Below are 14,575 nucleotides of genomic sequence, written 5' to 3' on the forward strand. Positions count from 1 at the left end.
CTGCAAGGGGGGGCACAACACCGAGTGCAACTGCAAGGGGGGGGCACAACACCGAGTGCAACTGCAAGGGGGGGGCACAACACCGAGTGCAACTGCAAGGGGGGGCACAACACCGAGTGCAACTGCAAGGGGGGGCACAACACCGAGTGCAACTGCAAGGGGGGGGCACAACACCGAGTGCAACTGCAAGGGGGGGGCACAACACCGAGTGCAACTGCAAGGGGGGGGCACAACACCGAGTGCAACTGCAAGGGGGGGGCACAACACCGAGTGCAACTGCAAGGGGGGGCACAACACCGAGTGCAACTGCAAGGGGGGGCACAACACCGAGTGCAACTGCAAGGGGGGGCACAACACCGAGTGCAACTGCAAGGGGGGGGCACAACACCGAGTGCAACTGCAAGGGGGGGGGCACAACACCGAGTGCAACTGCAAGGGGGGGGGCACAACACCGAGTGCACTGCAGGGGGGGCACAACACCGAGTGCACTGCAAGGGGGGGCACAACACCGAGTGCACTGCAGGGGGGGGCACAACACTGAGTGCACTGCAAGGGGGGGCACAACAGTGAGTGCACTGCAAGGGGGGGGGCACAACAGTGAGTGCACTGCAAGGGGGGGGCACAACAGTGAGTGCACTGCAAGGGGGGGCACAACAGTGAGTGCACTGCAAGGGGGGGGCACAACAGTGAGTGCACTGCAAGGGGGGGGGCACAACAGTGAGTGCACTGCAAGGGGGGGGCACAACACTGAGTGCACTGCAAGGGGGGGGGGCACAACACTGAGTGCACTGCAAGGGGGGGGCACAACACTGAGTGCACTGCAAGGGGGGGGCACAACACTGAGTGCACTGCAAGGGGGGGGGCACAACACTGAGTGCACTGCAAGGGGGGGGCACAACACTGAGTGCACTGCAAGGGGGGGCACAACACTGAGTGCACTACACTGAGTGCACTGCAAGGGGGGGGGCACAACACTGAGTGCACTGCAAGGGGGGGGCACAACACTGAGTGCACTGCAAGGGGGGGGCACAACACTGAGTGCACTGCAAGGGGGGGCACAACACTGAGTGCAAGCGCAGGGTGGCTGACAAAACACTGACTGGGCATGAGTGCAACTGAGTGCAACTGCGAGGGAGGGAGGGAGGGGGGACACGGCACTGAGTGCAACTGCAAGGGAGGGGGGGCACGGCACTGAGTGCAACTGCAAGGGAGGGGGGGCACGGCACTGAGTGCAACTGCAAGGGAGGGGGGGCACGGCACTGAGTGCACTGCAAGGGGGGGGCACAACACTGAGTGCACTGCAGGGGGGGGGCACAACACTGAGTGCACTGCAAGGGGGGGGGCACAACACTGAGTGCACTGCAGGGGGGGGGGGCACAACACTGAGTGCACTGCAAGGGGGGGCACAACACTGAGTGCACTGCAAGGGGGGGGCACAACACTGAGTGCACTGCAAGGGGGGGGCACAACACTGAGTGCACTGCAAGGGGGGGGCGCACAACACTGAGTGCACTGCAAGGGGGGGGCGCACAACACTGAGTGCACTGCAAGGGGGGGGGCGCACAACACTGAGTGCACTGCAAGGGGGGGGCACAACACTGAGTGCACTGCAAGGGGGGGCACAACACTGAGTGCACTGCAAGGGGGGGGCACAACACTGGGGGCACAACACTGAGTGCACTGCAAGGGGGGGCACAACACTGAGTGCACTGCAAGGGGGGGGCACAACACTGAGTGCACTGCAAGGGGGGGGCACAACACTGAGTGCACTGCAAGGGGGGGGGCACAACACTGAGTGCACAACACTGAGTGCACTGCAAGGGGGGGGCACAACACTGAGTGCACTGCAAGGGGGGGGCACAACACTGAGTGCACTGCAAGGGGGGGGCACAACACTGAGTGCACTGCAAGGGGGGGGCACAACACTGAGTGCACTGCAAGGGGGGGGCACAACACTGAGTGCACTGCAAGGGGGGGGCACAACACTGAGTGCACTGCAAGGGGGGGGCACAACACTGAGTGCACTGCAAGGGGGGGGGCACAACACTGAGTGCACTGCAAGGGGGGGGGCACAACACTGAGTGCACTGCAAGGGGGGGGCACAACACTGAGTGCACTGCAAGGGGGGGGCACAACACTGAGTGCACTGCAAGGGGGGGGCACAACACTGAGTGCACTGCAAGGGGGGGGCACAACACTGAGTACACTGCAAGGGGGGGGCACAACACTGAGTGCAACTGCAAGGGTGGGGCACAACACTGAGTGCACTGCAAGGGGGGGGCACAACACTGAGTGCACTGCAAGGGGGGGCACAACACTGAGTGCGCTGCAAGGGGGGGGCACAACACTGAGTGCGCTGCAAGGGGGGGGCACAACACTGAGTGCGCTGCAAGGGGGGGGCACAACACTGAGTGCGCTGCAAGGGGGGGGCACAACACTGAGTGCGCTGCAAGGGGGGGGCACAACACTGAGTGCGCTGCAAGGGGGGGGCACAACACTGAGTGCGCTGCAAGGGGGGGGCACAACACTGAGTGCGCTGCAAGGGGGGGGCACAACACTGAGTGCGCTGCAAGGGGGGGGCACAACACTGAGTGCACTGCAAGGGGGGGGCACAACACTGAGTGCACTGCAAGGGGGGGCACAACACTGAGTGCACTGCAAGGGGGGGCACAACACTGAGTGCAAGCGCAGGGTGGCTGACAAAACACTGACTGGGCATGAGTGCAACTGAGTGCAACTGGGAGGGAGGGAGGGAGGGAGGGGGGACACGGCACTGAGTGCAACTGCAAGGGAGGGGGGGCACGGCACTGAGTGCAACTGCAAGGGAGGGGGGGCACAACACTGAGTGCAACTGCAAGGGGGGGGCACAACACTGAGTGCAACTGCAAGGGGGGGGCACAACACTGAGTGCAACTGCAAGGGGGGGGCACAACACTGAGTGCAACTGCAAGGGGGGGGCACAACACTGAGTGCAACTGCAAGGGGGGGGCACAACACTGAGTGCACTGCGAGGGGGGGGCACAACACTGAGTGCACTGCGAGGGGGGGGCACAACACTGAGTGCACTGCGAGGGGGGGGCACAACACTGAGTGCACTGCGAGGGGGGGGCACAACACTGAGTGCACTGCGAGGGGGGGGCACAACACTGAGTGCACTGCAAGGGGGGGCACAACACTGAGTGCACTGCAAGGGGGGGGGGCACAACACTGAGTGCACTGCAAGGGGGGGCACAACACTGAGTGCACTGCAAGGGGGGGGCACAACACTGAGTGCACTGCAAGGGGGGGGCACAACACTGAGTGCACTGCAAGGGGGGGGCACAACACTGAGTGCACTGCAAGGGGGGGGCGCACAACACTGAGTGCACTGCAAGGGGGGGGCGCACAACACTGAGTGCACTGCAAGGGGGGGGCGCACAACACTGAGTGCACTGCAAGGGGGGGGCGCACAACACTGAGTGCACTGCAAGGGGGGGGCACAACACTGAGTGCACTGCAAGGGGGGGGCTCAACACTGGGGGCACAACACTGAGTGCACTGCAAGGGGGGGCACAACACTGAGTGCACTGCAAGGGGGGGGGCACAACACTGAGTGCACTGCGAGGGGGGGCACAACACTGAGTGCACTGCGAGGGGGGGGCACAACACTGAGTGCACTGCGAGGGGGGGGCACAACACTGAGTGCACTGCGAGGGGGGGCACAACACTGAGTGCACTGCGAGGGGGGGGCACAACACTGAGTGCACTGCGAGGGGGGGACACAACACTGAGTGCACTGCAAGGGGGGGCACAACACTGAGTGCACTGCAAGGGGGGGGGCACAACACCGAGTGCACTGCAAGGGGGGGGGCACAACACTGAGTGCACTGCAAGGGGGGGCACAACACTGAGTGCACTGCAAGGGGGGGGGGCACAACACTGAGTGCACTGCAAGGGGGGGGCACAACACTGAGTGCACTGCAAGGGGGGGGCACAACACTGAGTGCACTGCAAGGGGGGGGCACAACACTGAGTGCACTGCAAGGGGGGGGCACAACACTGAGTGCACTGCAAGGGGGGGGCACAACACTGAGTGCACTGCAAGGGGGGGGCACAACACTGAGTGCACTGCAAGGGGGGGGCACAACACTGAGTGCACTGCAAGGGGGGGGCACAACACTGAGTGCACTGCAAGGGGGGGGCACAACACTGAGTGCACTGCAAGGGGGGGCACAACACTGAGTGCACTGCAAGGGGGGGCACAACACTGAGTGCACTGCAAGGGGGGGCACAACACTGAGTGCACTGCAAGGGGGGGCACAACACTGAGTGCACTGCAAGGGGGGGGGCACAACACTGAGTGCACTGCAAGGGGGGGGCACAACACTGAGTGCACTGCAAGGGGGGGGCACAACACTGAGTGCACTGCAAGGGGGGGGCACAACACTGAGTGCACTGCAAGGGGGGGGCACAACACTGTGTGCACTGCAAGGGGGGGCACAACACTGTGTGCACTGCAAGGGGGGGGGCACAACACTGAGTGCACTGCAAGGGGGGGGCACAACACTGAGTGCACTGCAAGGGGGGGGCACAACACTGAGTGCACTGCAAGGGGGGGGCACAACACTGAGTGCACTGCAAGGGGGGGGCACAACACTGAGTGCACTGCAAGGGGGGGGCACAACACTGAGTGCACTGCAAGGGGGGGGCACAACACTGAGTGCACTGCAAGGGGGGGGCACAACACTGACTGGGCATGAGTGCCACTGCAAGGGAGGGGGGCACGACACCGAGTGCCACTGCAAGGGAGGGGGGCACGACACCGAGTGCCACTGCAAGGGAGGGGGGCACGACACCGAGTGCCACTGCAAGGGAGGGGGGCACGACACCGAGTGCCACTGCAAGGGAGGGGGGCACGACACCGAGTGCCACTGCAAGGGAGGGGGGCACGACACCGAGTGCCACTGCAAGGGGGGGTGGACCAACGCAGAGTGCCACTGCAAGGGGGGGTGGACCAACACAGAGTGCCACTGCAAGGGGGGGGTGGACCAACACAGAGTGCCACTGCAAGGGGGGGGTGGACCAACACAGAGTGCCACTGCAAGGGGGGGTGGACCAACACAGAGTGCCACTGCAAGGGGGGGGTGGACCAACACAGAGTGCCACTGCAAGGGGGGGGTGGACCAACACAGAGTGCCACTGCAAGGGGGGGGTGGACCAACACAGAGTGCCACTGCAAGGGGGGGGTGGACCAACACAGAGTGCCACTGCAAGGGGGGGGTGGACCAACACAGAGTGCCACTGCAAGGGGGGGGTGGACCAACACAGAGTGCCACTGCAAGGGGGGGGTGGACCAACACAGAGTGCCACTGCAAGGGGGGGGTGGACCAACACAGAGTGCCACTGCAAGGGGGGGGTGGACCAACACAGAGTGCCACTGCAAGGGGGGGGTGGACCAACACAGAGTGCCACTGCAAGGGGGGGGGGCAATACTGAGTGCCACTGCAAGGGGGGGCAATACTGAGTGCCACTGCAAGGGACACACCCAGTGCCAGCGCAAGGGAAGGGGGGAGGCACGACACCCAGTGCCAGCGCAAGGGAAGGGGGGGGGCACGACACCCAGTGCCAGCGCAAGGGAAGGGGGGGGGCACGACACCCAGTGCCAGCGCAAGGGAAGGGGGGGGAGGCACGACACCCAGTGCCAGCGCAAGGGAAGGGGGGGAGGCACGACACCCAGTGCCAGCGCAAGGGAAGGGGGGGAGGCACGACACCCAGTGCCAGCGCAAGGGAAGGGGGGGAGGCACGACACCCAGTGCCAGCGCAAGGGAAGGGGGGGAGGCACGACACCCAGTGCCAGCGCAAGGGAAGGGGGGGAGGCACGACACCCAGTCCAAGCGCAAGGGAAGGGGGGGGGGGGAGGCACGACACCCAGTGCCAGCGCAAGGGAAGGGGGGGAGGCACGACACCCTGTGCCCGCGCAAGGGAAGGGGGAGGCACGACACCCAGTGCCCACGCAAGGGAAGGGGGAGGCACGACACCCAGTGCCCACGCAAGGGAAGGGGGAGGCACGACACCCAGTGACAGCACAAGAAGGCGAAGCACAACACTGGATGCCAATGCAAGGCAGGAGGGGGTGGGTTTGGTACACAACACTGACAGAGCATATGACAGCAGTATTGGACTATAATTTTTACATGCTAATGTTTATGTACATGTATTTCCCAGGCTCAAGTTTCCAGCTGATGGGAACATTTACACTTTTTACACTAGGACTGGATTTGGACTTAGACTGGGTTGCCTCCCATACTTTTAAATGTATGTTGTAATTAAAGAAAGCTTACGAAATGCGACACTAGAGGCTTTTACGCAGAAAAGCTTGAGTAACATCACACTACACACAGTTTTAAAGCATTTTAAAGGACATTTAGGGCAAAAATAATAACCAAAGATGCCACAAATAGACTTTAAGGCATCAAACGCATCCAACATGACAAAGGCATACAAGCAAGAAAGGAAACAGCAAGTTCTTTCTCAACACCCAGACAGCAGCTGCTCTTCTGCCGCCAAAACAAAGCCCCCCTCATTATGTCCAAAGCACAATAAGAAGTGTTCAGCCCACTCCACAATTCTATGCTTGCCGTCCTGCACTATACATACAAACATGTACAACATACAAAATACTTCACGGTTGTAAAACACACAAATTTATATTAGCACCAGGACGAAGCTGATCTAGAATAGCCAGAAAAGTGGATGTGACAAGCAGTAATACACGAGTCCTTTACAGTAAGCTATGGAGTAAAAAAGCACGCTGCTACAGGGACACACCCCTTCTCTGTAAGCAGAAAAACAGAGAGTGACAGAAATCCCCCATGACATTTCCTCCAAGTCTGATAGCGAAGACGTAATTTACCAGTATAAACGTTATAGATAGCCCTACATTAGGAGGGGAGGTCCAGGCGTACGGGTGTACACAGCACAAACACTGGCATGTAGCAGAAAAATAACAGCTCAAGCCTCTACTATACACGAGTAATATAGAAGACATTCCTCCAGAGAGTCGCTGTATGTTTGGAACAAGGCTGCAAACGCACCGTCTTAAAGACGATGCAAGTGACGCATTTATTGGCAGCATAAGACGTCAGAAAAGAAACAAGATTTTAATTCACACATCCTTCCACATATAGGCAGAACATTATCCGACCCAGCTGTCTCCATTAACTGCTAGAAGGGTGACATTAGGAGGAATAACAGTGTATGTATGATGCAGACACACCCCCCTCACTGTCCTAGCATCACATCACATTACACACATTTCTACAACAGCCACCTGCGTACACCTAGCAAGGCTAAGGCTTTCTTTTCCCTGAGGATTTAGCCTCAGGCAACACACCACAAAAAGCAGCATGCCAATGAGCACCATACGCAGCCATCAAACCAGGCATCCATACACAATCGTAGTCAGAGTGTTATGGTACGCAGCACAAATTGTGACAAGCTTAGTCTTACAGGACGTCACTTATTAACCCCACCTGAGGGGGCTCCATTTCTCCCTCTTCCATACTGCAATCAGAAACCTGCAGTGGCTCCACATGGCATCACTCATTTGTATTCTCCCAGGTGTCAGCCTGTATCTTCAACTCTGCCAAGCCATAGAAAGTTCACCTTGGTGCCTAGAGATGTGCAGTACCCACAAACAGCTCCCCTTCCACCACATATGTACTAATGCCCCACCAGCCCCTTCATCATCCCTTCTATTACATCTGTACCAATGTCCCATGTGTCCCTCCATCATCCCTTCTATACCAATGTCCCATGTGTCCCTCCATCATCCCTTCTATACCAATGTCCCACGTGTCCCTCCATCATCCCTTCTATACCAATGTCCCATGTGTCCCTCCATCATCCCTTCTATACCAATGTCCCATGTGTCCCTCCATCATCCCTTCTATAACAATGTCCCATGTGTCCCTCCATCATCCCTTCTATATCAATGTCACACGTGTCCCTCCATCATCCCTTCTATACCAATGTCCCATGTGTCCCTCCATCATCCCTTCTATACCAATGTCCCATGTGTCCCTCCATCATCCCTTCTATACCAATGTCCCATGTGTCCCTCCATCATCCCTTCTATACCAATGTCCCATGTGTCCCTCCATCATCCCTTCTATACCAATGTCACATGTGTCCCTCCATCATCCCTTCTAAAACAATGTCCCATGTGTCCCTCCATCATCCCTTCTATACCAATGTCCCTCCCTCATCCCCTCTATACCAATGTCCCACATGTCTCCCCATCATTCCTTCTAATACATCTGTACCAAATGTCCCTCCATCGTCCCTTCTATACCAATGTCCCTCCATCGTCCCTTCTACACCAATGTCCTATATGTCTCCCCATCATCCCTTCTATTACATCTGTACCAATGTCCCTCCATCATCCCTTCTATACTAATGTCCCTCCATCATCCCTTCTATACCAATGTCCCTCCCTCATCCCCTCTATCATCCCTTCTTTACAATGTCCCATGTGTCCCTCCATCATCCCTTCTATACCAATGTCCCATATGTCCCCCATCATCCCTTCTAATACATCTGTACAAAATGTCCCTCCATCGTCCCTTCTACACCAATGTCCTATATGTCTCCCCATCATCCCTTCTATGTCTTCTGTACCAATGCACCTCCATCATCCCTTATATGTATTATGTACCAATGTCCCTCCATCACCCCTTCTATAACTCCTGTACCAATGCCCCATGTGCCCCCCTCCCCATCATCCCTTCTATGACTTATGCCCCTCCATCATCCCTTCTATGACTTCTGTACCAATGTCCCTCCATCATCCCTTTTATGTATTCTGTACCAATGTCCCTCCATCATCCCTTCTATTCCATCAGTACCAATGTCGCTCCATCATGTCTTCTATACCAATGTCCCATGTGTCCCTCCATCACCCCTTCTATGTCTTCTGTACCAATGTCCATGCATCATCCCTTCTATGACTTCTGTACCAATGCCCCTCCATCATCCCTTCTATGACTTCTGTACCAATGCTCCCCCATCACCCCTTCTATACCAGTGCCCCTCCATCATCCCTTCTATGACTTCTGTACCAATGCCCCTCCATCATCCCTTCTATGTCTTCTGTACCAATGCCCCTCCATCATCCCTTCTATACCAATGCCCCTCCATCATCCCTTCTATGACTTCTGTACCAATGCCCCTCCATCATCCCTTCTATGACTTCTGTACCAATGCTCCCCCATCACCCCTTCTATACCAGTGCCCCTCCATCATCCCTTCTATGACTTCTGTACCAATGCCCCTCCATCATCCCTTCTATGTCTTCTGTACCAATGCCCCTCCATCATCCCTTCTATACCAATGCCCCTCCATCATCCCTTCTGTGACTTCTGTACCAATGTCCCTCCATCATCCCTTCTATGACTTCTATACCAATGGCCCTCCATCATCCCTTCTATGACTTCTGTACCAATGCCCCTCCATCACCCCTTCTATACAAATGCTTCTCCATCATCCCTTCTATACCAATGCCCCTCCATCATGCCTTCTGTGACTTCTGTACCAATGTCCCTCCATCATCCCTTCTATGACTTCTATACCAATGCCCATCCATCATCCCTTCTATGACTTCTGTACCAATGCCCCTCCATCACCCCTTCTATACCAATGCCCCTCCATCATGCCTTCTGTGACTTCTGTACCAATGTCCCTCCATCATCCCTTCTATGACTTCTATACCAATGCCCCTCCATCATCCCTTCTATGACTTCTGTACCAATGCCCCTCCATCACCCCTTCTATACCAATGCTTCTCCATCATCCCTTCTATGTCTTTTGTACCAATGCCCCTCCATCATCCCTTCTATGTCTTCTGTACCAATGCCCCTCCATCATCCATTCTATGACTTCTGTACCAATGTCCCTCCATCATCCCTTCTATGACTTCTGTACCAATGTCCCTCCATCATCCCTTCTATGACTTCTGTACCAATGCCCCTCCATCATCCCTTCTATGACTTCTGTACCAATGTCCCTCCATCATCCCTTCTATGACTTCTGTACCAATGTCCCTCCATCATCCCTTCTATGACTTCTGTACCAATGCCCCTCCATCATCCTTTCTATGTCTTCTGTAGCATGGCCCCTCCATCATCCCTTCTATGACTTCTGTAGCATGGCCCCTCCATCATCCCTTCTATGACTTCTGTACCAATGTCCCTCCATCATCCCTTCTATGACTTCTGTACCAATGCCCCTCCATCATCCCTTCTATGACTTCTATACCAATGTCCCTCCATCATCCCTTCTATGTCTTCTGTACCAATGTCCCTCCATCACCCCTTCTATGACTTCTGTACCAATGCCCCTCCATCACCCCTTCTATACCAATGTCCCTCCATCATCCCTCCTATGTCTTCTGTACCAATATCCCTCCATCATCCCTTCTATGACTTCTGTACCAATGCCCTTCCATCATCCCTTCTATGTCTGCTGTACCAATGTCCCTCCATCATCCCTTCTATGACTTCTGTACCAATGTCCCTCCATCATCCCTTCTATGACTTCTGTACCAATGTCCCTCCATCATCCCTTCTATGACTTCTGTACCAATGTCCCTCCATAATCCCTTCTATGACTTCTGTACCAATGCCCCTCCATCATCCTTTCTATGTCTTCTGTAGCATGGCCCCTCCATCATCCCTTCTATGTCTTCTGTACCAATGCCCCTCCATCACCCCTTCTATGACTTCTGTAGCATAGCCCCTCCATCATCCCTTCTATGTCTTCTGTACCAATGTCCCTCCATCATCCCTTCTATGTCTTCTGTACCATGGCCCCTCCATCATCCCTTCTATGTCTTCTGTACCAATGCCCCTCCATCACCCCCTCTATACCAATGCCCCTCCATCATCCCTTCTATGTCTGCTGTACCAATGCCCCTCCATCATCCTTTCTATGACTTCTGTACCAATGCCCCTCCATCATCCCTTCTATGACTTCTGTACCAATGCCCCTCCATCATCCCTTCTATGACTTCTGTACCAATGCCCCTCCATCATCCCTTCTATACTAATGCCCCTCCATCATGCCTTCTGTGACTTCTGTACCAATGTCCCTCCATCATCCCTTCTATGACTTCTATACCAATGCCCCTCCATCATCCCTTCTATGACTTCTGTACCAATGCCCCTCCATCACCCCTTCTATACCAATGCTTCTCCATCATCCCTTCTATACCAATGCCCCTCCATCATCCCTTCTATGACTTCTGTACCAATGCCCCTCCATCACCCCTTCTATACCAATGCCCTCCATCATCCCTTCTATGACTTCTGTACCAATGCTCCTCCATCATCCCTTCTATGACTTCTGTACCAATGCCCCTACATCACCCCTTCTATACCAATGCCCCTCCATCATCCCTTCTATGACTTCTGTACCAATGCCCCTCCATCATCATTCCTTCTATGACTTCTGTACCAATGCCCCTCCATCATCCTTTCTATGACTTCTGTACCAATGCCCCTCCATCATCCCTTCTATGACTTCTGTACCAATGCCCCTCCATCATCCCTTCTATGACTTCTGTACCAATGCCCCTCCATCATCCCTTCTATGTCTTCTGTACCAATGCCCCTCCATCATCTCTTCTATGACTTCTGTACCAATGTCCCTCCATCATCCCTTCTATGTCTTCTGTACCAATGCCCCTCAATCATCCCTTCTGTACCAATGCCCCTCCATCATCCCTTCTATGACTTCTGTACCAATGTCCCTCCATCATCCCTTCTATGTCTTCTGTACCAATGTCCCTCCATCACTCCTTCTATGACTTCTGTACCAATGCCCCTCCATCACTCCTATGACTTCTGTACCAATGCCCCTCCATCACTCCTTCTATGTCTTCTGTACCAATGCCCCTCCATCACTCCTTCTATGACTTCTGTACCAATGCCCCTCCATCACTCCTTCTATGACTTCTGTACCAATGCCCCTCCATCACCCCTTCTATACCAATGCCCCTCCATCATCCCTTCTATGACTTCTGTACCAATGCCCCTCCATCATCCCTTCTATGACTTCTGTACCAATGCCCCTCCATCATCCCTTCTATGACTTCTCTACCAATGCCCCTCCATCATCCCTTCTATGTCTTCTGTACCAATGTCCCTCCATCACTCCTTCTATGACTTCTGTACCAATGCCCCTCCATCACTCCTTCTATGTCTTCTGTACCAATGCCCCTCCATCACTCCTTCTATGTCTTCTGTACCAATGCCCCTCCATCACTCCTTCTATGACTTCTGTACCAATGCCCCTCCATCATCCCTTCTATGACTTCTCTACCAATGCCCCTCCATCATCCCTTCTATGTCTTCTGTACCAATGCCCCTCCATCATCCCTTCTATGACTTCTGTACCAATGCCCCTCCATCATCCCTTCTATGACTTCTCTACCAATGCCCCTCCATCATCCCTTCTATACCAATGTCCCTCCATCACTCCTTCTATGACTTCTGTACCAATGCCCCTCCATCACTCCTTCTATGACTTCTGTACCAATGCCCCTCCATCACTCCTTCTATGTCTTCTGTACCAATGCCCCTCCATCACTCCTTCTATGTCTTCTGTACCAATGCCCCTCCATCACTCCTTCTATGACTTCTGTACCAATGCCCCTCCATCATCCCTTCTATGACTTCTCTACCAATGCCCCTCCATCATCCCTTCTATGTCTTCTGTACCAATGCCCCTCCATCATCCCTTCTATGACTTCTGTACCAATGCCCCTCCATCACTCCTTCTATGACTTCTGTACCAATGCCCCTCCATCATCCCTGCCCGCCCAAGTATCACTTCTGCACCCATACTTCATGTCCCCCACCCATCACTTCATCCATGTACCCCTCTGCATCCCTCTATATGTGATGTATGATGATGAACACATGGTCAGGGAGGTGTGCCCCACCCCCCCATGCTGTGTGACTACAGATCCCAGCATGTCCTGCCCCCGGTGCACACGCCCCCCTCCACCCTCCATCCTCTCACCTCTCCGCTGCTCCCTCCGGACACGTCCCTGAACCGTCTCAGGTTGCTCCCAATGGTCACCGACACTTGCAGCGCCGCATCAAATCCGGGTCCAACCCCCATACATTCTCCGGGGCCCCCAGGGGCCACAACGGTTTCGTGTGCAGCGCCAGGACTCCCGTCCGCTCCCAAAGCGATCCCTTCCTCTCTGACCACCGCCGTCACCCTGTGCCGGGCTCCCAGTCTGCGGCCAGTCCCGGGCCGGGCGGGGAAGCGCCACCGACAGCTGTGCGCCATTTTGTGTCCTGGGATCTTATTATCACCGCGGGCTGGAGAGCAACAGAGCGGGGCTGAGGGAGGAGAAAAGGCGGCCCCGGAACCTGCATGCAGCACAACACGCCTATGTCTTCTACACCGAGCCTTATGAGAAGTACAGGGCCCCGGGCCCGGCTCAGGGGAAGGCCGGAAACATGACTGCTCACACGGCCGCGACTCTGTATGGAGCGCTCACATGTCATCTATGCTCGGCCCCGGGCCCCGGAATGCGCATGCTCGCTGCTCCTCTGTGCTTGTGTCATACAGGTAACTGCACAGCCAGCTCAGGGGCGCAACGTGCGATAATACAACACCGAGCGATAATTACATGTGTGCTAATAGATTACTGGGAGAGAAGGTCTCCCTCTGGGGGAGGGGTGACACCATCACTGGAATGGGGGGGGTGACACCAACACTGGAATGGGGGGGTGACACCAACACTAGAATGGGGGGTGACACCAACACTAGAATGGGGGGTGACACCAACACTGGAATGGAGGGTGACACATCACTTGAATGAAGGGGTGACACCAACACTGGAATGGGGGGGTGACACCATCACTAGAACAGAGTGGTGACTCCTTTACTGGAATGGGGGGGTGACACCATCACTTGAATGGAGGGGTGACAGCATCATTTGAATGTAGGGGTGACACCATCACTGGAATAGGAGGGGGTGACACCATCATTGGAATGGAGGGGTGACACCATCACTGGAATGGAGGGGTGACACCATCAATGAAATGGAGGGGTGACCCCTTCACTGGAATGGAGAGGTGACACTATCACTAGAACGGAGCGGTGACCCCTTCACTGGAATGGAGAGGTGACACCATCACTGGAATGAAGGGGTGACACCTTCACTGGAATGAAGGGTTGACACCATCACTGGGATGGAGGGGTGACATCATCACTGGGATGGAGGGGAGACATCATCACTGGAATAATGGAGTGACACAATCTCTGGAATAGTGGGGTGACCCCTTCACTGGAATGGAGGGGTGACACCTCCACTGGACTAGAGGAGTGTCACCATCACTGGAATGGAGGGGTGACACTATCGATGGAATGGAGGGGTGACACCATCACTGGGATGGAGGGGTGACACCATCGCTGGAATGGAGGGGTGACACCATCGCTGGAATGGAGGGGTGACACCTTCACTGGAGTGGAGGGGTGACACCTTCACTGGAATAATGGGGTGACACCATCACCGGAAAAA

At 55.6% G+C, this 14,575-nt stretch overlaps 1 protein-coding gene across 1 annotated transcript in view; it reads right to left on the reverse strand.

Annotated features, from left to right (window-relative positions):
• The window catches only part of KMT2A (lysine methyltransferase 2A), a 286,124-nt gene extending 272,697 nt beyond the window's left edge, over positions 1–13,427 (reverse strand). Inside the window, exon 1 of the mRNA XM_073602468.1 lies at positions 13,060–13,427. Within this exon, the coding sequence (XP_073458569.1) occupies positions 13,060–13,335 (276 nt within the window). The 5' untranslated portion in view covers positions 13,336–13,427. The remainder of the gene's footprint in view (positions 1–13,059) is intronic.
• Positions 13,428–14,575: the final 1,148 nt, after the last annotated feature.

This window comes from Aquarana catesbeiana, linkage group LG10 (genome assembly GCF_042186555.1).
Source record: "Aquarana catesbeiana isolate 2022-GZ linkage group LG10, ASM4218655v1, whole genome shotgun sequence".
NCBI lineage: Eukaryota > Metazoa > Chordata > Amphibia > Anura > Ranidae > Aquarana > Aquarana catesbeiana.